Source organism: Drosophila persimilis, unplaced genomic scaffold (assembly GCF_003286085.1).
Source record: "Drosophila persimilis strain 14011-0111.01,24,50 unplaced genomic scaffold, DperRS2 tig00000780-arrow-arrow-pilon, whole genome shotgun sequence".
Taxonomy (NCBI): Eukaryota; Metazoa; Arthropoda; class Insecta; order Diptera; family Drosophilidae; genus Drosophila; species Drosophila persimilis.
The window spans coordinates 464,564-490,897 of record NW_020825353.1 but is presented as its reverse complement, the minus strand read 5'-3'; the positions used below and the strand labels follow the sequence as shown (position 1 = coordinate 490,897).

At 46.7% G+C, this 26,334-nt stretch overlaps 3 protein-coding genes and 1 long non-coding RNA gene across 9 annotated transcripts; 2 read left to right on the top strand and 2 right to left on the bottom strand.

Moving 5' to 3' along the window:
- The first annotated feature begins 227 nt into the window (after positions 1-227).
- LOC113566564 lies at positions 228-1,113 on the top strand. The gene is made up of 3 exons (XR_003409138.1): positions 228-404; positions 810-855; positions 914-1,113. It is a non-coding gene; the product is annotated as an uncharacterized LOC113566564 (long non-coding RNA).
- Positions 1,114-3,164: 2,051 nt separating this feature from the next.
- Positions 3,165-25,003, bottom strand: LOC6602306 (proton-coupled amino acid transporter-like protein CG1139). 4 transcript variants are annotated; one of them, XM_026992688.1, is made up of 6 exons: positions 24,946-25,003; positions 6,290-6,372; positions 5,967-6,116; positions 4,365-5,177; positions 4,133-4,292; positions 3,165-4,072 (listed from the first exon to the last, which is right to left on the bottom strand). In XM_026992688.1, exons 1-6 carry the CDS (start codon positions 24,955-24,957, stop codon positions 3,809-3,811), a joined length of 1,482 nt encoding a protein of 493 aa, XP_026848489.1. In that variant the 5' UTR covers positions 24,958-25,003; the 3' UTR covers positions 3,165-3,808. The 4 variants fall into 4 exon arrangements, with proteins under 4 accessions (XP_026848489.1, XP_026848487.1, XP_026848486.1 ...); XM_026992686.1 differs by lacking the exon at positions 24,946-25,003 and adding an exon at positions 15,660-15,719; XM_026992685.1 differs by lacking the exon at positions 24,946-25,003 and adding an exon at positions 11,712-12,130.
- Positions 6,310-26,331, bottom strand: LOC6602304 (uncharacterized protein YER152C). The gene is made up of 5 exons (XM_002027327.2): positions 26,121-26,331; positions 25,936-26,057; positions 25,563-25,864; positions 24,946-25,506; positions 6,310-6,372 (listed from the first exon to the last, which is right to left on the bottom strand). Exons 1-5 carry the CDS (start codon positions 26,280-26,282, stop codon positions 6,341-6,343), a joined length of 1,179 nt encoding a protein of 392 aa, XP_002027363.2. The 5' UTR covers positions 26,283-26,331; the 3' UTR covers positions 6,310-6,340.
- On the top strand, positions 18,522-24,789 carry LOC6602305 (proton-coupled amino acid transporter-like protein CG1139). 3 transcript variants are annotated; one of them, XM_026992683.1, is made up of 7 exons: positions 18,522-18,789; positions 22,621-22,825; positions 22,891-23,077; positions 23,142-23,767; positions 23,826-24,001; positions 24,067-24,222; positions 24,291-24,789. In XM_026992683.1, exons 1-7 carry the CDS (start codon positions 18,540-18,542, stop codon positions 24,380-24,382), a joined length of 1,692 nt encoding a protein of 563 aa, XP_026848484.1. In that variant the 5' UTR covers positions 18,522-18,539; the 3' UTR covers positions 24,383-24,789. The 3 variants fall into 3 exon arrangements, with proteins under 3 accessions (XP_026848484.1, XP_002027364.1, XP_026848485.1); XM_002027328.2 differs by lacking the exon at positions 18,522-18,789 and adding an exon at positions 19,137-19,529; XM_026992684.1 differs by lacking the exon at positions 18,522-18,789 and adding an exon at positions 19,151-19,217.
- Positions 26,332-26,334: the final 3 nt, after the last annotated feature.

Here is a 26,334-nt window from a genome sequence, read left to right as displayed (position 1 = left end):
CGGTCTGGCTATGGCTATGGCTATGGCTACGGCTCTCGTTCTTGCTCTTACTCTTGCCCTGGCCCTTGACTGTGGCGTTGGCTGTGTGTTATCTGTGGGTGTAATTTTCTCACGGTTCAGTTTTCAGTTGGACGCGGGATTGAATTGCGTTTGCACATTTCCCTTTTCGTGTTTTTATTGCTCGCTCGCTCGACGGCTCGGCTCCTCGTTTGCCTTTTCGCCAACACTTTTTGTGGGTGATTACGATTGCGAGAGAAGGAGGAAGCCAGAGCCCAGAGCCCTGATCCGTAGCCGGAGCCGGAGCCGGAGCATGGAGCTGCGAGCGAGCACCTGGATAAATATCTTATCTTTCGTCGACTTGAGTTCGCATTGGGTTTCCTACGTTTCCTCGCTGCTCTTTCTTGGTGGGTTGTGTCGTGTCGTATCATATCGCTTCTGCTTTCAGCGCCTCATATCACATATTAATTTGGGAGTAGCGTGGGAAAGCTCGCGAATTGTTGCCAATTCGCTTGCGAACTGTTGTTCATCCGCTATCGCCGCTATCAAGTGCTTGGATTGTTTGCCCTGTGCGCAAACAAACATTCAGCCAAAGCAAATCTTCCGCCGTCGAGTAGGCGTTGGGAAATGTCAATAGGGCTCAAGGTCCCCAAGTCATAGGTGGAGTCTTAGCCTCACACTGTGAAATAGATTTTGAGGAAATAAATTTAAATGCTAGCGATTGTTAACCGGAATCCCAACAACATCATTAAGGAATTGGCGGACAGTTTCTCCACAAGAACTTCTTTCTTTCTCATTTAAATACTTTCTAGGTCTTTTTCCGTGGAGTGTGATACTCCCCTGTGACCGATAAATGTGGTAAGCGTAGTCATGGACTGTCTTTCCTCCCAATCTAATGTTTATAATGCGATTCCAGAGTCAGTATTACTTCGTGCGCAAAGGGATCCGCGCAGCCTACGTGACGACATCGCCCAGGAGCACCGCGATCAACTTCGATGATGACCAAGGAGTCTGCAGGGTCGTTAGAGATGGAGGACAAACTTTGACATCATCATCAACTGATCATCGGACTGATCAAAGGGGTTTTTTTTCGATCACAAGAAGGCGTGGAAGATTCAGAACGGCCTCCAAATAAAAAATTAAATAAATAAATACAATTACACTTATACCCGATACTCAGTCAGTATCAGAATTATCAGTTTCGGTTATAATCAGAATTGATTTGTTCGCTCATGTGGGCTGGGGAGATCTCTTCGCGATCTCTCTATCTGCATTTTGCACGCACTTGTCATGAGAGATGCTTATCAAAAATGACGACTGAATGTCTTCGCTAAGGACATAGGACAAAAGGTTGTAGGCATGGTCGCAGGGGACCAGATTAATCAAGAAATGTCCAAACTGGACGAGAAACGCCGCAGCCTTAGCGACCTGATTGGGGCACGACCTGATCGGAATAAAATGGTGGAGAAAAGTAAGTCATATGTACTGAGGGGACACAATATTATTAATCCTCGATAAGGACTCCATCAAGGATGTCCCCCGATCACGAAATGACATACCTCTCCCCAACTAGCCACCGTATAGCAGAGATACAGCATATAGAAAAAAACAGCAATCGCTATATCCCATACAAATAGGGCCAGATCGGCGAAGGACCAACTGTCCCAGGATCGCAAGGATCCAGCCTGTCGAACGGCATCAAAATCTCGACTACGAAAATGAGGCCGATTTTTGGCAAATTCAATGATGTAACCATCATGATTTTTTGCGAAAATCGTGATAAGCTGGATGTCCTGTTTTCTGATGCCAATCGGTTGGCAGGACTCTGCTCATCACGAAAAGTCATGCCACCCTTAGCTCGGCCGCTGTTCAGCCGAGATATAGCGTACAGAAAAACCCAGTATTTCCCTGAAGCATAAATCCAAATCTTCCGAAGGCTATATCTCAGACAAATAGGGCCAGATCGGCGAAGGACCGACTCGGCCAGGATCGCAAGGATCCAGCCTGTCGAACGGCATCAAAATCTCGACTACGAAAATGAGGCCGATTTTTGGCAAATTCAATGATGTAACCATCATGATTTTTTGCGAAAATCGTGATAAGCTGGATGTCCTGTTTTCTGATGCCAATCGGTTGGCAGGACTCTGCCCATCACGAAAAGTCATGCCACGCCCAGATCGGCCGCTCTTCAGCCGAGATATAGCGTACAGAAAAACCCAGTATTTCCCTGAAGCGTAAATCCAAATCTTCCGAAGGCTATATCTCAGACAAATAGGGCCAGATCGGCGAAAGACCAACTGTCCCAGGATCGCAAGGATCCAGCCTGTCGAACGGCATCAAAATCTCGACTACGAAAATGAGGCCGACTTTTGGCAAATTCAATGATGTAACCATCATGATTTTTTGCGAAAATCGTGATAAGCTGGATGTCCTGTTTTCTGATGCCAATCGGTTGGCAGGACTCTCCCCATCACGAAAAGTCATGCCACGCCCAGATCGGCCGCTCTTCAGCCGAGATATAGCGTACAGAAAAACCCAGTATTTCCATGAAGCGTAAATCCAAATCTTCCGAAGGCTGTATCTCATATAAATAGGGCCAGATCGGCGAAGGACCAACTGTCCCAGGATCGCAAGGATCCAGCCTGTCGAACGGCATCAAAATCTCGACTACGAAAATGAGGCCGATTTTTGGCTAATTCAATGACTTTTTGCGAAAATCGTGATAAGCTGGATGTCCTTTTTTCTGATGCCAATCGGTTGGCAGGACTCTCCCCATCACAAAAAGTCATGCCTCGCCCCGATCGGCCGCTGTGTAGCCGAGATATAGCTTGCAGAAATAACCAGTATCTTAAAGATACGCAAATCACAATCTTCGGAAGGCTATATCTCAGGCAAATAGGGCCAGATCGGCGAAGGACCGACTCGGCCAGGATCGCAAGGATCCAGCCTGTCGAACGGCGTCAAAATCTCGACTACGAAAATGAGGCCGATTTTTGGCAAATTCAATGATGTAACCATCATGACTTTTTGCGAAAATCGTGATAAGCTGGATGTCCTGTTTTCTGATGCCAATCGGTTGGCAGGACTCTCCCCATCACGAAAAGTCATGCCACGCCCAGATCAACCGCTATTCAGCCGAGTTATAGCTCAAATAATTGACCATTGGGTGGTTTTCAAAGATTTTATTATTTTTTTAATGCGATTTTCTGTTGCCCCTGGGCTTTATTGAGCCAGTGAGGGGCAACGGGTCTTTGTGTATTGGATAATATGTCATGATTATTGAAATAGGGCGTATATAATGTACAGTATATGAAAAAAAAAAAACAAAAAAAATAGACGAGCAGAAGCAACAAATTTTGGCTGCGTCCGTCCATGTGTCTTGGCCTAGTTCGAACAACGAGAGTAGGAACTAAATTACGACTAAGTTGTTTTCAAAATCACTACGATACAAAATCACTTCTAGAAGAATTCCTAAGTAAGCTTAATGCCACGTCCGCGTGGTGAACATGGCATCGACTAAATCGAAATACTTTTGTTGTTTGTAAGAGTTTCCTTTCGGTTTGCAGCTGGGGCTAATGGGGCATGGGGGGATAGTTGAAAGGAGTGAAGGGAAGAGAAAGAGGAGCAGGACGAAAAGGGGAAGCAGGATAACCACATGGGGAGACAGGAAGTTTAGAGTCCTAGAAAACTTTGGTTAGCCCTAAAATTAGTTAAAAACTTAACTTAGACATCCCTGTGCTTAGACGAGTTTCATTTAAGACTAATTTAAATTAAATTAGCAATAAGCTGCGCGGCCCCACGAGGCGGAGGCTTAATGGCCGCCACTGAACTCGGCATGGAATTCGATGATGCTCACGTATGTGCCGGCCACAAAGCCTACCACTCCGAACAGTATCAGGCCCGAGTTCTTCCACAACCGCCAGTTGAAGCGTCCATAGCCGGGGTCCTCGTGGTACACGGCCAGCTCGATTGTCGCCGGCACGATCATGCCCAGCGTACTGAGGCACACGGCTCCAATAAGCGAGATGAAGGGCCCCAAGTTGGGCAACGCCACGGCAATGCCTCCGCACAGCACCTGAAAGAGATAACAGTTTCAGCAGACGCTTCCAAAAGCAGATTAAGCATCATAGCTTACCACCAACGCCACACGCAGTCCGTACTCGCTGATGTTCTGGCGTTCTGGTCTGATCTTGTGCTCCAGCCCTTTCCAGAGGATCGAGATGGGCACGTAGAACTGCAGCGTGAAGGTAAAGAAGATGGCAATGGCAATCATCAGTTTCACGGACTGAGCCAATCTGCAGACAAGGCAAAGAACAGTATTTTGGATGAGTTTGGATGTTCTAAGAATTATAGATTAGGTAGCTCACTTGTCTTCCAGGGGCAGGTTAAGCGTAATGCTAGCCTGTGTGTCGGGACCGTACTTAAGAAAGCCGAAGAAGCCCACAAGGGTGTACAGGGCAATGACCAGACCCATGCCAAAGTTCAGCACGGAGGGGCAGCCGATGAAGTGAGTGGGGTTCCTCATGTCGTTCTCCAGGGACATCACTACGCCGATGCCCTCCAGGGCGAAGATCACGGTGCCGAAGAAGAGGGGCCACTCCGAGACGGCTACCAGGCCGGGGCGCTCAGCGGGAGCCGGGAGGTCGGTGAACATATAGATGAAGGTGATAACAATGCCCACAAACATCAGGATGTTGGCGATCATGGAGAAGGGCGTAAGGAACTTGAGGTTCCGCACCAGGCACATGAAGATCAGCGGCACGGTCACAATCATAATCCAGACGCGTACACTCAGCACGGTCTCCAGATAGACGCTCACCACCTGCTCCACGTTGGTTGCCACGAACACCAGGTAGATGCAGCAGCAGCCAAGCAGATCTAGCACCAGAAAACTGTTCACCATGAAGCGTATGAAGCGGGACCAGCGGTTCAGCGCAGGAGGACCATCCAAGAAGGCCTGTTCGGCCACGTCTGCGAATCCCATCATCGGAATCTTGCGTCGACGGCACAGGATATGGGCGCACTTCACCAGGACGTGCACGCAATAGGTGCAGAGGGTTCCTACGGCGAAAGTGGCCACTAAGCCGAACCACAGACCCGCATGTGAGAAGGCCATGGGCATGGCCAGGATGCCCGAGCCCAGGGAGCCCTTCAGCAGATGCACAAATGTCTCCAGATCCCTAAGGAAATTCGAATCAAATAATAAATTAACATATGTGCGATCAATATATTCTAAAGGTTAATGGGCGCCGCATTTTGCTGTCAAAAATCGAATACATTTTACGTGGGCGAATCACGTTTTTCGTTGGAAAAGCCCCCTGCAGTGGGGAGCAGCTGATGTGGCGCACAAATGGAAATTGCACATAACAGGCCTATTCCATAGCAAAACAATTTCGAAGGCATGCGCCCAAAAGCTTTGGTCAATAGTGATTTTCGTGGACATAGCCGAAAATAGCCACTGCACGCCTCCTCCACCCACCGCCCGGTCTCTCATGCATCATCTCTTGATGCAAGGCCGTGCGGATGCGTTTGCTCTCGTCAGGCGTCAAACGTCGGGCGTAAGAGGGCGTGAGAGGGCGTATGGGTGTGAAGGGGACGGGTGGGTGATTAGGAGAGCAGCGTTCCTCATTCCACACGATAAACGAGTCGAGCAAAACATTTGGCGAGGCTTCTCGTTTTCTTTCTGCGTTTTCTTTTCATTCGCCTGAGATTTTCCTTGCGAATTTACCTTATTTTTATTTTTATTTTTATTTTTAGTTTGGAAGCCAAGAGACCAAGGACAATGGCAACGAAATTGAATTTCCGTTATATTCTCTTCGGCTTTCGCAATGGGAAAAGGTCAATGACGCGGGCGGGTGGGTCACCAGAGCGTATAATTAATGCGATTAGTCATTGAGGAGGGCCGCCCGCCGTAAGCGATCATCTGCTGTTTATATAATGTAAGGTGGTAACATTGGGGTGGCACTTACGATGTGGGATGCTCCACCTTGCGGTGCTCGAAGGGATTGTAGTTGCCATCATCGGAGTCGCCGCCGCCTTTCTTGCGCGTGATCACCAGTGGCAGGGTGGAGCCAGCCGCCTGCTGGACGGGTACGTCAGCCATGTCCGAACGGATGAACCTGTCCGAAGAGGAGTACATTTCAAACATGGTCGTGGAGGACTCGTTGTCAATGTTCTTGTACATCGCGCCGCCGTGCACTTTGCTAACAACACTGCCGCTGCCTGAGGCATCGACTGATCGAATGATCGGGGCGATCCGATTCAATCCGATCCGACTGGCGGATATACTCACTTGGGTTGGCCTATGCTCGCGTTGTTCCTGCCGCCTTGGGGCTTCTCGCTGTCATAGCCGCTCGACACAACCGTGGGGATTTTCTACGAGAGAGAGGCAGAGAGAGGGAGAGAGAGAGAAAGAGAAAGAGTGGGTGAAAAAGGAATGCCAGATGAATAAGGTGCGAGGCAAAGAGCAGGAGACAACAAGAGAGCGTCCCATCGCAGAGTGGGAATTATGTAAAGCTCTTCGCAGCTGCAACCGAAATTGCATCTAAAACTATCCGTATCTTTATCTGTATCTTTATCGGCATCTGCATCTGTATCTGTATCTGCATCTACATCTGTATCTGTATCTGTATCTGCCTTTGCATCTGCATCTTTCTCTGAAGTGGCAGTGGCAGTGGCAGCCGAGAAACAGACGAAAATATCGCTTGCCAAATAGCAAATTAGAAAAATACGCAAACAAGATCAATGAACAAGTTCAATGCAGTTTTATGACCACAGAAATCATCGCACAAATTATTAGATCGTTTTGCCAATATCCTAACAACTCTTGCAGCATTGCCGCATCGTATTGTGTGCTGAGCATTAGGCCTCGCCACGACGCGGGGATGGGTAGGTGGGGTGGGTGCGGTAGGTGGTGTGTTTCAGGCTTTCGATCGCGCCCTCTGCTGCACCTGCTGCACAGAATCCAGCGATGTGGTCATCACCGCCGTTCCACTCGACGCCGCCGGCGGGGGGCCACCCCGCTTCAAGGACATCTTCAGCTTGTGACGACTAAGCGCGACACTGGACACACGTCCGTCCCGCTTTCGCCCCGACCCCGACCCGGGCCCGAAGCTATTAAGGCTCATGCCAGCCTCGGGCTGCTGCTCGCGACGCGGCGGCAGGGGCGGTTTTCCGGCGGGGGCGCTCAGCTTGACGACTTCCGGACCAAGGTCAAAAGAGAGACCTTGACAGAGACAGAGCGAGTAGGGGAGAGAGACAGAGAGAGAGAGAGATTCCAGCAGGTAACGCGATGGCCTTTGGTCAGGAGGTGGGCGGAGATGCAGACCCAGCGCGTGACTCTTTCAAACGGCGACAACCAACTGAATTTCAAGGCAGCCTCACAGCCATACAGCCAGCGAACCAGCAGCGGTGTAATGACGGCGACAAACTAAACCAAAGCGCCCCCCTTCCGTCCCATGCCCTCCCATGCCAGCCCCAGACCAGGAGATGGCTCTCTCTCTCGACGGGGCTCCCACGAGCATTATTCTACTAGCCATTGTGCCTCTCGAGTGGAAAATGTGGGGGTGGGGAAGCGTCGCAAGTTCACCGATTTTTGGGTGCAGTCGCAGAATGACGTCACGCCAGTCAGTGCCTCCCCAACCCCCCACCTCCCCACACGTGATCGCCGCACAAAAATTGATACAAAGGGGTGAGTGCGGGCGTGTTTTATATAAATTGTGTTTAGGAATCCGCTCGTTTTCAGCGGTGAAAATAAAACGGTGCGACGTAAACAGAAAATTAATGAGGAAACTGCGAATTTGTGCAAAATATGTACGTGCAAAAAGCCGCAAAAAAGTCAGCGCAAAATATTCGCAAATAGTCGCGTCTTTTTTAGTTTTTTTTTTAAATCAGCAAATTGGATCCAATAAAAGTTGTTGATTGTTAATTTTTGTCGCTGGTATTTTTGAATTGTTTGTATTCTGGCGGGTTGTCGTGGCGCCACCTAGCAAATGCATGGGAAAGCTCGAAACGGTTAGTGGCGATCAAGCAGAGGAGACGACTGTTAACCGGTAATGTTAGCCGGTAGCTTAACATAGCTATGTAAACGTCGCGGCGCGCCATGTATAGATACATTTAAAAAGTATTGGTAATGTAAAAACTCATGTAGAATCCGGTAAAAATAATGAATCTTTATATTTTAAGGCTCTAAGAAGAATGCTTTTCCATAATATGTGGGTATTGATAAAAATAGCCGTTAGCCGCACTTTAAATGTACATATATTAAATGAAAAATTTCATGTGGAATGGGGAAATTATTTTTTAGGTATTTGTATGGTTTTCAGGACGGATTTCTACCGATTTAAAAATATATACATATGCTTGAAGAAATATATTGGTCACTGGGATCATGCTCACAAAAGTTCAAACACAAAATGCTAATATTCCGAAATATAATCTTCAAAGGCGTTTCTTCACGCTTCATTGACTTCCCCCTAGAGACAAGACCCAAATTTGCTGAGCTAGTTTGAAACATGTGCCCACATGCCAAAAGCTTCCCCGATCCCAACCTCTTTACGCTTCAGATGGCATCCACTGTAAACCATAGAAAAGAGCAAAATAGCGCTGCAAATGCGTAAAGGAAAAGTTAAATAAATAGACAAAGCGGGCATAATAATTGGACAGCTGCAATGCGAACTAATCGTGCCGCTCACTTATTCGCAATATCATTTGTTATTCAATTTCCCAATTGCAAGCACCCTTCTGGTGCTCTAAGTAGCTGCGAGCTGGCTTCAGGAGAGAGAGAGGGGAGAATTGTGAGTTCGAAGAAGAATGTAAACATAGCTGGCGTCCGCTCTCTGAAAGCGCTCTCTCTGATAGCGGACGCGGAGACGAGACTGAAGTGGCGGCAGTAGCAGCAGCAACCACACGTGTCGCTGGCGCACTTCGGGTTCAAAATGGCGTCAAGTGCAGTTAACATAGCGAAATGTGTGACGAATGCAGAGAGCGGTGGAGCGGGAGAGGGGAGCAGCATTGATAATGAGATAATGATAAAAGTCCAACGGGGAACGAAACGGGTGAAAATGCGAGCGGATTTCACCCAAGGGATCTTTGGGCTACTATCTGTTCAGATTGTATCGGTACGGATCGGATCTGCTTTTACGTAAGAGAAGCACGAAATGCACGGAACCATTACGGAATCTCAATTGCAGATAGAATCATTACAAGCTATCACGAAATTGATAGATACATACTACTCAAAATTTAGTAACAAACAACCACTCAAGCCCAAAACATCTATAAACGCAAGATTATTCAATAGAGATTCCTAGAAGTTCACACTTCTACTGAGTCATACATATTCTGGGTGTGCCTACAACCCATCTGCCCTACTCATCCGTCACTGCCATTTCATGGACTTGATTTTTATGGCAGGTATTTCCCGATCTTTCTCTTTGCGATAGCGGCGGCGATAAGGAATCGTAGAAATCTCTAAGTAATCCCATACTCTCAAGACTTTAAGCCCGCTACTCTACTCATGACGAATCTATGAAGGGTGACGTCTTTTTCTTAACCAAATCAATCCACCCCTAACACGATCACGATCGCGATCGCGATGACGGTCACGATCCCGCTGCAGCAGTGACTAAAACAGAAAAGACGCAGCATTCTGAGGCGCACATGCATTCCGTTCAGTTTAGTTTTCTAATTAAAACTGTCAACAATGGGGAACCGAAGCCAACTCCCAAGCGCCCCAAACGCTCGCCAAACGCCCCAGCCTGGCGTGCCATTGAACTTATGTAAGCGAAAAGTGGAAATGGAAATGGAAGTGGCACAGGTAACAGGGAGTATGAGGGGGAAACTGAAATGACAGAAGCAGCGACATCGACATCGACAACGAAAACGAAAACGAAAACGGCAAACGCCAACAAATTGCAGTGGAAAATTTTATATTTATTTTAGACAAATGCAAACAAAAAGCGCATTGGTAGAACAGTCTGTCTGAAAAACTGTGTAAGCCGAGAATCGAGAAGTGAATTCGATGTGAAATCACGTGGCCGAGGGCTCAATTGCATTGAAAATTATCGGCAATCTGTCAGTCAGTTAGCAAACAGAGAGATCTATCAGTGGCTTTAACTGTCCCATAAAGGGGGAGTTGGAAAACGCCTCCGGGCATGGCTAGTGGGGCGCCTGCAATTTGCAAACAGATAAGATACGTGTGCAGGCGTTGGGGTAGTAGCCCGAGTAGATTACTTCGATTTCCGCATACCCTGCATGATCGATTCAGCGATGATCAGGCATCAGACATCACATATCAGACGTCAGGTATCAGAGATATTCGAATCGAAGCCAGTCACCTGTTCCAAATACTTTTGGTGTCAGTCACGGGCCGATATTAGATACTGCATTGAGGAGTCTGATGACGATTGTCCGAATAACAGACGACTTTATTGCTACCGTGACCCTATGCTAGTCAGTATTGCACCTCTGGAGTGATGTGTAGTTCAAGTTTCAAGTGCAGGCTGATGCAATATACAATATTCAATAGAAGGAGAGGCATGGCGAGAGAGAGAGTGAGAGAGGGAGAGAGTTGCAGCTGGTGGGGCAAAGCAAACTGCGCATAATTGCTTTTGGACCGAGAGAGTTGCTCCCATTGGACACACTCCAGCGTGGGTTCGTTCTGCCGCAGCAGTGGAAAGTTACCGAGTTTCGGAGTCGGAATCGGAATCGGAGTCCGAGTCGCAGTCCAGTACTCGAATTTAAGCCAGAGAACAGAAGTGCACATGCAGCACATTCCCCGCGAACCGAACAAGAGAACAGAAGAACATTTGGCGCTTGCGCAGCAGCCGAAAAAAACAGTTGAGGGACGAGACCAAGAGTCAAAGGTGGTACATGACGTACCATGCGTATATGCGATATATTTCCAATAGACGTGATACTTGAAGAGAGACCGAAATTGAGACCCTCAGAAGTGCTGACGCAGTAGGTAGTCGGCCACTTGGATGCCCTACAATCTGCCATGCCAGACCAAATGGGAAAATGCCCGAGCAGACATAAAAGTGCGGCGCAATGAATGGAAAATTCCACTCGCCGTCGACAACGGCTGTCCTGTGGGACGGAGAGGGAGGAGTGAGGGTGCAACTAAGTGGTGTGGCGCGTTTCTCATAACAACCATACGACCAGGGCAGAGCCTCTGCTATAAGTCGGCGGAAGGAAAAATCCAGAAATCATCCCCGAAATTAGGCTTCAGTTTGTTATCTCAATCCAAACAAACAGGCTAGAGATTTGCATAAACAGTCGTCGCACAGACAGACAGAACCGAAAGCAGGAAAGACCCGATCGATCAGTAAAATAACATGGCATTAGCGCAAAGTCTTTGATGGAGTATCCGAATCACATGTCCATATCCATGATATGGCGAAATATACACCCGACAAGTCATCGGAAAGTTTCCCCAAATCAATCGCCCAAACTCAAACGGGGCCTATTATAATTATCTTCTTTGGCTATTATCTAGTGAGTGCTGATGATGTGCATTGTACAAATTAATGTGTCTAAATTGCAGTTGTATCATGCATGCACATGACATCACAAGAATCACGTACATATAGCGATAGAGGAGCGACGATACGAGATGCAGAGGACAGAAAACTAAACACTAGACTTTCAGTAGCCAATGGAGAGCTCCCTTGCTCTCCATCCCATTTGAGAGGATTCAGATGACCACTACTTACGGTGTACTCGGCCGGAGCCAGTGGCGTCCGCGAGTCGCTCTTGTGGAAACTCATGGTGCAGAGCGAGCAGATGAGCTGGTAATCCTGGAGGAGCCAGTGGCCAGTAGGCAGAAGCGGTTATCCTGGTGCGCGGAACGATAAACGGCGCTGGCAGCAGCCTGTGCCAGCAGCAGTTTCCAAGCACTTTTTTCGATACAAAATAGAATTTAATGGGAGATTTAATAGCAATGGTTGAGACTCGGTATTTGGGCAATTTGGTTTTTGGGCAGGAATAATATAGAAATGCAATATTACTAATGCAACTTGCGAGATAACCGGGTGTCGAACGGTGGGCGAACGAGCGACAACTTTCTAAGTACGAGGCCAAGACCGCTGGCGCTTTGTGGGATTTGAGTGAATGAATTTCTTTCGGAGTTCTAGCAACCGCACGGTTTGAAAAACGGAACAAGAATGCCAACCTTTGCACAGAATCGGGCGAGTAAAACCCCCGATCCGTTCCGATTCTCGGTAACAGTTTTCCCCGAAGCGAGCGCATATACCCACGGAGCGACAGAGAGAGCGCAGCGCATCAGAGGGTGAGCGTGGAAAAGAGAGAGAGAGAGAGAGAGAGAGGGCGTTTTCTCGCTTGCTTGCCAGCCAGAGAGTGTTTTCCGTTATTTCGGTTGCATTTCGATTCGATAGTTTTGCCTTGGGAACCCCCAATGCCGACCAAAAGGAAACTGGCTGGAGCTCAGAGAGCAAGCTTATATGTACATATGGTCGGGAGTCAGTTCCGTTTGGCGGCATTCCAGATAAACGCTTATAAGGCCCAACTAACATGCGTCACATGCCTCACAGGTTGCAGATATCGTGCGAATGGTTGCATGAATCAGAACGTTTCGGAAAGCTCAAACAGGGGTGCGATATGGAAAGATAAATAGGAGATGTGCATGGCAAATAGCAGGCTAATTAATTATAGATATCGCGTAGATAAGATTCCAGGTTAGAGGAGGGGTAATGCTGTGGGGTGTCGGCTATCGGCATCAATTGGCTGCCAATTGAATCGTGCAACCCCACAAACCAGAATGAATTGTTCGCAGCCGGAATTGATTGCCAAAAATACACGCCAAGGGCCGGCCGACTGTCCACCGCTCGGCAGAGTCGGATCAATCATTTGCTGGAGAATTGAAATCAATTTGATTTCTGCGTCGTATTTAATCACGGGTAATTTGAGCGTGCTCCCAAATCATATGCACGTCGCGACGCGTCGTCTCATATGCTCCGAAACCAGTTCGAGCCGGTTGCTTCCCTGCGAATCATATTTATGGAAATTTTCACAATTTCTTTGCAATTGAAAGATTGGCGAAACCCACTCAAACTTGACCGCATTTGCGCTAAATTGAATCCGGCGATGGATTTAGATTGGGGAGAGCCTTGATTTCGAGATCAGGGAAAGAACCTTGCAGTGAAGAGTAAACTTGCGAAATAATAATAATTAATTGAGACTTAAGAGGGCTTAGTAAAGATCAATTTAAAATTGCACCTACATTGTACGTGGAATGGTTTTAAATTTTAAATTTGAATTTGAACCGCTAAAAATGTTACATAGTTTGCTTGCGGCCAAAAATATCTTTGCATACTTTTGGGGCAGCTATAGTGGCGCCACCATGAATAAGGGCGGCAATAAATGGAACTATCCAATATATGTTGACATGGTATGCTTAGATTCATTTTACGTTGGATGCAATAATGTTATGTTAATGTTAACATCACCATTCTGTTCACCTGCCTTTCATGTAGATATGGTGTAGAGATGATGTAGTAACTTAAGGTGTAAAACTTATGTAGAAACGAGATTATTTTCTGTAAGAAATACTTAAATTTTTTCGTTCCGTTACTATTTCCAGTACTCGCAGAGTTTAAGGTAATAAACCAATTCAAAAATGTATTGTCGCGTGTCGTTATACTGTAAAACTGGTTGTTCTGACATTGCTCATACGCCCCAAAGCTTTGATTTTGTTTGTTGAGAAAATCACGCTCCTTAATTCGTGTGACCTCTGCTACCGATCTAGACGGATTTAGCTACTTAGCTTACAGATAAATATATATAAATAACTACGACAGCTTTCACAGCATCACATATCATATCGGGGGGGGGAGCGGAGGGCGTGGCAGCGGGGCCAAATCCGAATCAAGTCGTACTTGAACGCCAATTTACAGCAATCCCAAGCACTTGAAAATTGTTTTATTTAAGAAATTTGCATATGCAAAAGCCAAAAGAGCCGTCGCCATCAGCAGTACAGAGAGTACCAGCGACATGCACCCTAAATCTGGGGCTGTCCAACCGGTTTTTGGCCTGAAATATTTAGCGTAATTGTTTGTAATACTCGCCAAAAATTACAGAGTCCGCATGCAGGCGAAATAATACGAACACGCTGAAAGCGGAACCAGAGAGAAGAGAAATGATGCACCGATCGGGTATTACCTAAGCAGATTCACAGTGTCGGCCACACTCCACTTGTCATGCAAAGCACAAAGCACAAATCACAAATCACTTCCACCCACAGCACACAGCACAAAACGATTCTCGGACTCGGACGCGTACGCGTACATCCTTGAGCCATTCACAAAAAAAACACTTGTTGAGAAAACCCCCAAACATGTCATTTATAATGCGATTACGCGCAGGTTGTTGACTTTGAATGCGATGTGAGGTAATTGATTCAAGTTTTGGGAGAGTATTTTACACACTTCTGGACTAACTAATTGGCAGCTGTTTGGATCCTTTGGAGGATTGCACACACGTTTAGTTCACACAGGATTTCCTTGGATCCTTCAAATCACATCACACAATTTCAAATTCTCACCTCTTCAGGCATCCTGCATGCCACAACCACAGCACTTTGTTCAAGAATCTAAACTAATCGGCAATCCACACATTGGTTGCCAAGAAACTTCTACCACTCGAATGCGGATAAGACTTTCCTATCTGGGTATATCCGCAAAAGAGGTTAACAAAATGCTTCAGGGCCAGGGTACAAAGTGTCGGCTATCGTTTCAATGACGCTGTTAATTAAGGAATGTCTGAAGATAGCCCCTAATAGGACTGTGGTAGGAGATCACAGGACCCGCCACTGTCATGACAGACCAAAATGGGGTCTCGCGTGCTCATTTAATTAAGAATCGATGTATTGCCCAGCTGATTAGGGTATGCAAGTGGCCAAAATAGCCCCACAACTGATAATTCCCGATAAATCGCATAACAATTTTAGATACTCGTATTTCTATATTTATGGAACGGATCGGCGGCTGTGATTCACAGCCAGTGAATCACTTTGCTTAAAACTTCTGGCCACTAAACGCGGAAGCTAACCATCCGATGTCAAGGCCTGGAGTACGTCGCTCAGTCAACCGATCTTGGAGACGCCTCCCCCATTCACTATTCACCCATTTCCACGGGCTTGGCTAACGAGTACTCATTGTTAATTACACGCTGTTGTTCCAGTGTCGATTCCATCATTATCCGTTGATCCGAGCAGCGCGAGGCTTTTAGAACAGTCACTATTAGGTAACAGGCAGTGGACGACTGCCAGTTGAGGGATTAGCCGAGGCCCACATAAAACAGGGGAGCACCGCGCCCTGATAAGCACCTGCCCAAATATAATTTTCCTGCTTTACAATCACTTAACGATACAATCTCAAGTGATATATACAGGGGCACAGTGGAAAGGGATGATGACATTGTATCCTCTTTAGATTGTATCAGTATCAGTATCAAGTATCAGATTGATTTTCAATGATTTATATCTTATTTATCTTTGATTTACACTGCAACGTCCAGTGTTCACGAGTCTCATTGATGCCTCAATTTCGAGGCTCGCGAACGAACTGTCCGCTATCCAAAACGATTGGACTGGGGAATGTTATCACTTTCGGATCGAACCGATAATGCTTTTCCGAGGGACTTACAGTATCGCAGGCTTGGCCTGTTCCACTAATCACGGCCAGCGTCATTGTTCGCACCGATTGGAACTGGATTCCGCACAGAATCAGAATCAGTAGCAATTAAAATCAAGTATACGACCCCGCGAACGAGAGCAGGAGTGTTGTTTGTACAGCGGTTGGTGATCACAGAATAAAGACGCGAATCTGAACCGACATTCAATTTTAAACAAAAGTTGGCAAAGCACTCAGAGGAGAGCAGATCTGAGCGCAACTCCGCTCCGTCTCCTCCAGTTGAAAGCTCTCGGAACCCGCTCGAGTGACACCCACCCCCCGAAGCACTTGAAACATGTACTTGGCAATGGACGCGGTTTAGCATTAACATTAACATTAACACTAACAGTCGCATTAGCATTGAAATCGAGTATGAATAGAGTGTGGAATGGATGTCATAGGTGCTTGTTGGCCACGCTCGTCTGGTCTATTTTATTGCAATTCCATAGTCGCGGCCCCAGACACCAGAACGTGAGGAATAACTCAAAAAACGCGTAGATGACAACTTTTTTGGTGCCAGTGCCCCGCCGATAAACATATAAAGATACAGATACGAGAAGAGGCTTTAAGTTCAGACAATGGTTATCTCCCACTCAGATTAGAAACAGTAGTTGGTGGCAGATCACTTCCCCATAGATTAGGCCAAAAAGCTCTCACAAAACTTGATGCAACTTACATGCTCGTATCTCCCAAAAGCTGAACAGAACAGAACAGAATGCCAGAGACCTTGCCACAAAGCACCTTCTTTCACCCTGACCAAACGGGTTCCAACTGCGGATCCAAAACAGCAGGTCCGTGGATCACAGCTAGATTCTAGAGTCGACCCATACCCGATCCGAGGAATTGTGTCACTCTCAATTCCCACTTCCTTCATTCGAAACAAACGAAACCATAATATAATAATAATAAATCAGCACTCATCAGGGGAGCAGTGATCCAGTCCCGAAATGGGATTCGCATAATGCCTAAAACTGTGTGTTAGAGCCACAAATTGAGAATAACAAAGTAATTTTTCAATTGAGAATCACACCACCAGCACAGCGGTATGATATATGGGTTCCATGGCAAAAAGAATTTCCCATTTCACGTGTATGTTTCTGCCTCTGTTGCTGAATGGAAAGTAAAAGTTCTGTCGAGTACTATTGTCGAGGCCAAAGGGCAGTCGACCACCTGACTGGAGGGTGACAATGGGAATGGGAATGAGCATGGGCATGCGATTGAGAATGTGAATGAAGCATCTCCATGGACATGTCTCTATGTCTCTGTTCATTTGGCACGTGTTCCATTGTAATGGAATGTAAGCACCCACCAAGTGCTGGACAAGTTCATGGCGAAACCAATTTTCCCTTATTGTGTGTTTACCTCTCTACGGGAGAGTGTGTGTGAGTGTTTCATTTTGCTACGCACTGTATGCTGGAATACAGTAGAGCATCGGTGGGCACGTCCTTGCTCCCAACTGCTTACATTGATGCACTACTCGACACGCTCAAGCGAATTCTTCAAAAGAGTATGCCTAAGCATTTCAAAAACAACATGCATTGCGTGTGCCTGACGCGCTAGATTAATGCTTGAATTTTGGCTGAAAAGGGTTTTTTTTTTGTTATCGGACTGCCCTTGGCTGGCAAAATGTGTCGCTAAGTAATTGGGGATTGCGAAAGCGATATTGCAAGTGTTTCGAAACAAATTCCAAATGCCTGCCACACTGTACTCCACAAATTAGCCAAAAAGATTGCTTGTTTTTAGTTTTAGCATGTAATCATCAGACGTCAATTTCTATATTTAACCGCAAGTGGTTTTTTTTCTATGGAAATTTGTCACGTTCCATAATGAAAATTGGCCTCAAATCGATTATAATTGTGTTGCTTTCAAACTTAATAACCAGTACATCCTCATTATGAAAACATTTAATCTGAAAATCACACCTCCAAGCCATTAATTTTATGACGTCAGATGAGGCTTTTCCTATCGAATATGTGGCCTATAAACACAACATAAAATTGGCAACAAAGTAAGCCAATAAACAGCGATTATATGGCCTCTAAGTGGTGCTAAATGGTAGTAAAAGAGGAAAAGAGTCAATACCGGGACGATCATCTCTTTTAAGCGTACCCTCCCGCGTCATTGGGTTGAATAAACGTTTATGGATTTGGTTCGAGCTTCCCTGATGTGCACGTGAACCACGGACTAGCCGTCTGGCCAAATGGTTGGCAACGTCACCGCCAAAGTCAAGAGTGGATAGACGTCGAAAGAGCGACTACGTCAGAGCCGCAAGTCGAGATGGAGCGCCGTCTCTGACCGGTTCGATGGGTACCGTACCCCATACCCATACTATACTCTATGCGAGTGGTGCAGGCTGGCTTTCTGCTCCACCGAGGGAGCTCCACAAGTATATTTGCTTGGTATATAGGGTAGATGCCAGCCCCAAGACATAATCGAACGCCAGGGAGGCACAAACTGTGGCACGCGGCGTATGCGCAATGCATGCGAATGAATGCGTGCTCGGGCACGTACCCGTAGATCGAGACCGGAGGAAGGCCCCACTGCCACCGACTGCCGTCTGCAAATGAAATTTCATTTGGCCAAGTTAGCAGCAGGCGACTGGCCGAAGAACACCCCCCGCCTCCTCCCCCATTAACCGGTTGCACGCTGAGAAAGTGCATTAAGCCATCGCTTCGCTTCGCATCGCATCGAATCGAATCGATTGCCGCCTGTCCCCCTGCAGAAAAAAAACATGTTAATTGCAGCAGCAGTAGCAGTAGCAGTTCAGTGCAGTGCCACAGGTACACAGCTACCTGCCACACTGGGAGTCTAGTCACTGGACAGCACTTACTGGTTCTTTTGTGGTCTTGCCATATGGCTGTAGCAGCAACAGCAGCAGCAGCAGAAGCAGCCAATGCCCGAGGGGCGACACGATACAACGACAGGCAGCCAAATATTTGGCAACGAGTCTGTGCCAAGACAGGAAAGTGGCCCACGGAACGGGACGAGGAGAGAGGTCTTGATTATGATGATGATGATTATGATGATAATGATAATGATGATGATGGTTACATGAAACATGAAGTGTGTCAGCCCCCCAACGATGATACCTTTAAACCAACAGGTGAGCGCTATGGAATCAGGAATACTTAGTGCTCTGATTGATGGATCAGTGGATCATTGTGGATATAGCAATTAGTTCCGTCTAGGATGTGGCAGCTGATGATAGCTTTCGGTGCGCGGGGGCATGCTCTATAATTTGCCCTAAGTGATCAGATTGATGTACAAATGAAAGCTGTCCGCCCCGCGAGCGAGCCCCGAGAGCCCCAATCTGGCGCTGTGGATTCTGCGACACTCGACAAATGTGCGAGATGTTTCGCTGTGTGTGTGCGTCGTGCAACGTTTCGCGCGATGCTTAAAACTGGTGACCCACGTTGGGTCTGATTTAGTCGTTAACGCGCGGCCAACACGATCACATCGCTAGAGAGATCGCACCGAGATCGCACACACAACCCAGCCAACCAACAACTATAATACATGATCATATAATAGGTGTGCGGCGTGGCGAGGGTTCTTTTTTTTTGAATTAGATTTTGTGGTGTCTCAGCGAGTGGTGTTTCGGTTAATTGTGGTTGTGCCACAGCCAGAGCCAGTGCCCGTGTCCGTGCAACAGCAACAGCGAATTTGTCGAGTGCCCTTGGCTGGCAAAAGGTGTCGGTTTAGTAATTGGGGATTGCGAAAGCGATATTGCAAGTGTTTCGAATCGAACCATTCGAATATATGCCAAGTGAAGTTACCGCTCCTTCGCTTCTCCTCGAGTTATACAAGAAAGTCGTCTATCGCCAAGCAGCTGCTGCACAGTCGGTGAGTGGAACACTTTTTCGGGAACGGAAGTCGAGTCGCCACAGTCGCGACTACAGTCTTTTGCAAATTAGTAAAGTAAGTCGGGCAGTGAGCTAACCAGTGGAACAGATGACCAAAGCTCCTTTGTGGATTCCATTCCCACTAATTGCATTTAAATTTAGCCAGCGACAAGCGGTAGCCAGCCAGTGGGGGTTTGACGCAAATCATTGATCAAGTGCACAGAAATAGCCCGGGACAAGGGTCGCCAGAGCAGTTTGCCAGGAAAATAACAAGTGATTCGTATGTCCACAGGGATATTTGGTGAAAGGAATTCCAGACCCACATTGCACATGATCTTTATCTGTGTGTGAGTGTGTGTGTGTGTTGTAATGGACTCGAGTGATAAGCAGCATAGCCTCCAGATGGGGTGCATATCATCCATGAAACACATTGGTCAAGCTATAGACAGTTCAAAGCAGATATCGTCCGATCAGTGCACTCTTGCAGTGCCCGGACTCCGACCACACCTCAGAGTCAGAGTGAGAAAGAGAGAGAAATCACCCATGATAAATTACTTTTAGCGTTGCTAACGGCCGTTATAATTCGACTGAAGTCTGAGAGCGGAGCATTCTAGCATGCCCCTTCTCGACACTGTTGCAACTTTTTCGTGTCGTGTTCTTCGCCCATGCAGTTTATGCAACGAATTCGCACCATCGCAAGCTACCAGAGAGCGGTCTGTGGATAGAACCTATTCAGATGGAAATATTCACTGCCAGACCAGACAGAGACCAAATCTCTGATTAGACATTAAAAAATTCAATTCACAAATCAATAAGCGGAGCAAGGCCGACGGCTTTTATATGCTTTGAAGCCAGGCTTAGATTCGCCCGCCCCCCGTCTTGACCGACAACCCGATCACAGAGCAATTGCTGTGGGGCCAACTTGATGTATCTTTGCCGAGGGTATTATCGGCTTGAGCGGAGGATTTGCAATGCAGAAAGTGAAGCTAAGAACTAAATAAATTCTGTATCAACATTGATTTGAAGTCCATGTGTCTGAATCTTTGCACAGAACCTTCTTTTTAATGCACGAAGCACTATATATCATAGCCATCATATCAACTCGTAGCTACAAAAGCAATCGGTTGAAAAACAACACTTTTTATGAAAAATTGTTTCTTCCTAAAGATAGTCAAACCAAAACGACAACAAATATAATTATGTCTAGTAAGTTCTCTTCAAACATAAGGAAAACCGTATACTAATCCGAAAAAAGATCACTTTGCAAGGGTATCAAAAGCTTCGCCCTCGAATATACAAATCGTAGCCTTCCTTTCATGCTGCTGACAATTGAAATTGGTGCTCAACCACTTCGACATCGGAGCCACTCCGACGACTGCAGACTACTAAGGCCGCTCCACCGCTCCACCGTTCCACCGTTCGACGACTTGGCTCATTGAACTTGGCTAACTCTAGACGACAAATACAATGCATAAATAACAATACATTAAGAAGCAGACAAAAGCAACGAACCTCCCGAGTCGCGTGCTGTTTTCAAATGATATTTTTTCACGTGAAGAGCGGTGGCCGGGGCATGCGATTCATGGCGAATTCTTGGGCTCAAACATTTTCTCAAAAATTATTGCATTGTATGTGCGCCTATTTTTAGTTCTGTTGGCAAAACGGAACAGGGAAATCATCTCATCACCATTAAATCATGCGCAGAAAAACAGTCAAAACAAATTGGCAATTTGCAAATTGGCAAAAGGCAAATAAAATTAATTTATGAGTAAAATATGCGACTCATTCAAAGGGAAGACATACACGGCTAGGGGCCACGACTTCCAATCCAGTTTAAACTGCCTGCACTTCATTATTAAAACAAACTACTAAAGGTATTGGCTTTTAGTTGCTTATACCAAGAATAAATTATGGTAATTTTTTCTACGAATTTAGGTGTTGCGTAGTCGAAAGGGTGTCTGGTTTTCGCCAGTTTCAGTTTCAGTTTCAGTTAGAAAGTTATGTACAAAACAATGATCTGTTGAAGCTATCTCTGATGTAGAACTTCCCATAACTTCGTTAGGTATTCAAGAGAGCAATTACTTGTACTATGAAGGTTTTTCCTCATCAATAATTCATTTGGCACCTTTTTCTACCAAGTTTTCCCATGGAAATCCATTGACTCATTCCGACCGATGCTCATTCGATACAGTTTCAAAAAGCCAAAGACTTATTTTCTGAGAGTTCCATTCATCAGCTAACGACTTCCGCATGTCTTAGACTTGACTTCTGGTACAGGCAAACCCGTACCCGCTGTACTTGAGATTATGCAGAGAGTCATTCAGGTTTACAGCGGAGGGAAAATGGGTGCGGAAGATCGTAAGAGGCAGAAGATCAGATCTCGGGTCTCATAACGTGCATGTATCATATCTGATCTGCAGTCAAGATGTCAACGAGAGCAATTAGATAATATGGCAAGAGACTCGCGAGATTGAAGAACCGGAAAAATTGTAGCAATTTGCCAAATTTTCCATATCTTTAGCGAGAGATGAGATGAGAGATTATCTTAACTGGAAGGCAGTAAAATGTCCCCAAATTGCCCACGTCATACAGATACATATTTTCTAATTAAGAAAGGGGAATGGGAAGGGGAATGAATCGCAGCTAAGTCCAAAGCTAGAGACAAGTGACACTAAAATTGGCGACATTTGCGAGAGGTTTTTCGGTTTTGTTTTATTCTATTTTAGCACGTTTCAGACACGGCATGAAATGCAAGGCACTGGGGGTACTACTCGTACAACTCGTACGGGTATGTGGATGGGCATGAGATTGGGTATGGGATTGGGCATGGGCATGGGGCAACGCTTCGCTTGCATTGAACTTGACATTCGTTGAGGTCTGCTTTCAATTTAGAAATATGTCAGCGGCACAGACTATTTTCAGAGCAAAGCGAACATTGCACATTGCACGCACTTGTTGCGGTTCGAGAGAGAGAGAGAGAGATAGATATAGATATAGAGAGACACACAGATTCGAATGCACATGCAGATGCAGATGCAGATAGATCTTATAGAACAGACATTATTAAATAGTATTTCCTACTCCATTTGCAGCCATGAGTAAGAATGGACACAGTAATGCGGGCTTTGTCAGCGACCATGCGGACACCGTGCAAAAGCCGATGGGGAAGACCCACTCCCTGGAGCTGGCCGAGAAGGGTGGCAGCAACAACAGTAGCAGCAGCAAGAACAAGGCCATAGTGGCCAAGGATCCCGACTACAATCCCTACCAGCATCGCGATGTGGAGCATCCCACAACGTAAGCAGAGATTGAACAGAGATCGAGCGTTAGGCACTTAAACTAATCCACTCCAAATCGTATAGCAATTCGGAAACACTGTTCCATCTGCTGAAGGGCTCTCTAGGAACGGGCATTCTGGCCATGCCGAATGCCTTCCGCAATTCTGGCTACATTACAGGCTCCATTGGCACCATTGTGATTGGGTTTATATGCACGTACTGCATCCATCAGCTGGTCAAAGCGGAGTTCGAACTGTGCCGAAGGAAGAAGGTAGGTTTCATTCCATGCCCATGGATTACAGATATTTATCAGTGTTCCCTATTCTCCGCTGCAGATTCCTAGCATGAACTATCCGGCCGTGGCGGAGACTGCTTTGGGCGAGGGACCGGGTTTCTTTAGGGCCTGTGCCCCGTACATTGGAACCGTAGTGAACACCTTCCTGCTGATCTACCAGCTGGGCACCTGCTGTGTCTACGTGGTTTTTGTCGCCTCAAACATCAAGGCCATTGTGGACGCCGTGGGGGACACGAACATCGATGTGCGCCTCTGTATGATCATCATCTTGCTGCCGCTGATCCTCATCAATTGGGTGCGCAACCTCAAGTATTTGGCCCCATTCTCCACGTTGGCCAATGCCATTACCATGGTCTCCTTTGGCATCATCTGCTACTACATCTTCCGTGAGCCCGTTTCCACCGAGGGCAAAGATGCGTTCGGCAAGCCCGAGAACTTTCCGCTTTTCTTCGGCACCGTTCTGTTCGCCTTGGAGGCCATCGGTGTTATCCTACCGCTGGAGAATGAGATGAAGACACCGCAAAAGTTTGGTGGAAACTGTGGTGTCCTCAACGTCTCAATGGTCCTCATTGTGTTCCTCTACGTGGGCATGGGTCTCTTTGGCTATCTCAACTACGGCAACGCCGTTCTGGGTTCCATTACGCTGAATATGCCGGAGCATGAACTGTGAGTGGAAGTACCAGTCTCCCCTTTCGACCTTTCCTTAAATCTCTTTAATCTTTAGCCTGTCGCAGTGCGTGAAGGGTATGCTGGCATTTGCCATCTACATAACCCATGGACTCGCCTGCTATGTGGCCATTGACATCACCTGGAACGACTACGTGGGCAAGCGGTTGGGTCCCCAGCGCAACAAGCTCCTCTGGGAGTACGCAGTCCGTACGATTCTTGTCCTGATGACTTGTAAGTCGAAGACATGTACATATCTGTGGAATATCAGTTGATCTGATTATCTTTTTGTTCTGTAGTCCTTCTGGCTGTGGCCATACCCAATCTGGAGCTGTTCATCTCTCTTTTTGGTGCTTTGTGCCTGTCGGCTTTGGGTTTGGCTTTCCCGGCGCTCATCCAGATCTGCACGCACTGGTACGAGACCAAGGGGCTCCGCAAAGCCTGGCTTTTGTTAAGTGAGTAGACGTTCACGTTTCACCCGACACCATTGAGCATTTGCTTATTTGATTGCTCTTTTGTTTAGGTAACTTTGTGCTCATCATTGTGGGCATCCTGGGGCTTGTCATCGGCACTTACACCTCACTCAAGGAGATCGTCCTGACCTTCTCAGAGTAGTGTCTCGTCGCGCATTCAGTTCTAATTCGCCAGCCGGCATTCCAATTCAAGCGAAAGTATTATGAGCAAACGGAAGATATCTAAATCGGTAGACATTCGCATTCGCAGCACAAATGACAAGAGGATCGGCAGATGCAGATGCAGTTGCAGTTGCAGATGAGATCTGCTCTATTTTGTACAATGTGTAAACTTCTAATCTGACCTTCTATCTTTTATAAGATAGTAATCGTAACAGTTTATCAGATTTGTGATATTTTTAAGCATTGTGTAGTTTATAGAATTCTTTGATAAGTAGTTTAGTGCCAAGTCACATCTTTATAAGCCTTATTTAAAGTATGATATGATATGATATATGATATGATAGCAGACAACAATATAAATAAACATAAACCTTTTTTGCCATATTATGATACGCCTTGCGGATGGTTAGGGACGGGACAGCCAGCCCTAGGGAGTGGTCTCGAGCATCATATAATCCTTAAGCGCCTGGCAGAGACGCCGGGCTCCATCTACAAGCTTCGCCTTGCCGTGGAAGCCAATGGATAAACGAAATAATTGCTTACCACTCTCGCCATCCGACGCGAAGCGAGGCCCAGCTATGAACGCAATCTTCTGGTGCTCCAGACTGTATTCGAGGAATTTCCTGGCATCTAGAGTCTTCGGCAGGCGTATCCAAATGAAGTATCCACCACTGGGGCTTATCATTTTGCAGCTCTTAGGCAGCTCCGCCCTGAGTGTCTCTGTGGTGGCAAGCATTCGCTCTTTGTAGGTCTCGTGGAAGTGAGCTATCTGCTTCTGAGCAAGATTTAGCTTGAACAGGCTACCCACAATGCCGGCGGTGTAGTTGTTAAAACAGCCGCCGCTGTTGGCCAAGCCACTACCTTCCAGAATGGGCCTTATGCGTGGCGGCACCTCCAGCCAGCCCAGACGCAAGCCAGGGCCAAGAATTTTGGAGAAACTACAGTTCGATATGACATGGCCGGCGTATTCAGGATCTGAGCGAACATCATAGGAAAGCAGACGCGCCTCAGGCCTCTCGCCATAGTGCAAAATGTTATACACATCGTCGCACACAACAATAAAATCGTACTTCCTGGCTAGCTGGACAATGCCGCGGCAAACCTCTGAAAAATAGATTAGAGAATGAAATGAAAACTATTTGACCGGAGGACAGACCTACCTGGCGAGAACAGTATGCCCGTGGGGTTGTGATAGGTCGGAATGGTGTAGTACATTCCCCAGAACTCCTTGCTCTGAGAGCTGAATTTGTGCTTGGCCACCTTTTCGCCTAGATCCTGCAGATCAACGCCATCATCATTCAACTTGACTGGTACGATGGTCAGACTAGTGAAGTGCTTCATGCTATCCAGGGCTATCATATAGGTGAACTCATCCACAAATATATAGCCCTGGAAGTCAATCAACGTCGACAGCAGCAAATGTAGGCCGTTTGTGGCGCCAGCCGTAATAATCAAATCCTCACTAAAAACATAAAACAATGAAAGTCCAATCGTATAACGATTGTAGCCACAAAACCGCAGACCAACTCTTACCAGTTGACAGGGCTGTCGTACATGGCGCTGAAGTATGTGGCTATCTCACGCCGCACCTCGAAGCAACCATTTGTGGGTCCATACTGAAAGATAAGCGACTGATTTTCCTTCTTTTCATATTGCTGAAAAAGTGCACAAGGTCATTTGAATGGGAAATTGCATAATGAAGGCCGCCACTCGCTTACCAGACAATGTTCGGTGGCCTGCTGAAAGATATCGCAGCAGGACTCGAGAAGGTCAGTTCCCGGAGCCCCGACACCCAAATTGAGAATGTTTGGCTCGTAGACATTCCACGCGCCTCCATCGAAAAGATGCTTTAGCTTGCGTTCCTCGTTGGCACGTGACATGCTGGTCCGTAGAATGTTTGTCTTCTAATGGTCTTATCAATCCGAACTGCAC

Bases quoted from the DNA above. Each gene is read 5' to 3' on its own strand.
- LOC6602305 (XM_026992683.1), top strand. From the start codon at position 18,540: ATGGCTGTAGCAGCAACAGCAGCAGCAGCAGAAGCAGCCAATGCCCGA. The intron at 24,002-24,066 runs GTAAGTCGAAGA...TTTGTTCTGTAG, and splicing joins GATTCTTGTCCTGATGACTT to TCCTTCTGGCTGTGGCCATA. The intron at 24,223-24,290 runs GTGAGTAGACGT...TCTTTTGTTTAG, and splicing joins CAAAGCCTGGCTTTTGTTAA to GTAACTTTGTGCTCATCATT.
- LOC6602306 (XM_026992689.1), bottom strand. From the start codon at position 7,124: ATGAGCCTTAATAGCTTCGGGCCCGGGTCGGGGTCGGGGCGAAAGCGG. The intron at 6,117-6,289 runs GTGAGTATATCC...CTCTTCGGACAG, and splicing joins GCGAGCATAGGCCAACCCAA to GTTCATCCGTTCGGACATGG. The intron at 4,293-4,364 runs GTGAGCTACCTA...CCTTGTCTGCAG, and splicing joins AACCTGCCCCTGGAAGACAA to ATTGGCTCAGTCCGTGAAAC.
- LOC6602304 (XM_002027327.2), bottom strand. From the start codon at position 26,282: ATGTCACGTGCCAACGAGGAACGCAAGCTAAAGCATCTTTTCGATGGA. The intron at 26,058-26,120 runs GTAAGCGAGTGG...GCACTTTTTCAG, and splicing joins AGGCCACCGAACATTGTCTG to CAATATGAAAAGAAGGAAAA. The intron at 25,865-25,935 runs GTAAGAGTTGGT...TTATGTTTTTAG, and splicing joins TACGACAGCCCTGTCAACTG to TGAGGATTTGATTATTACGG.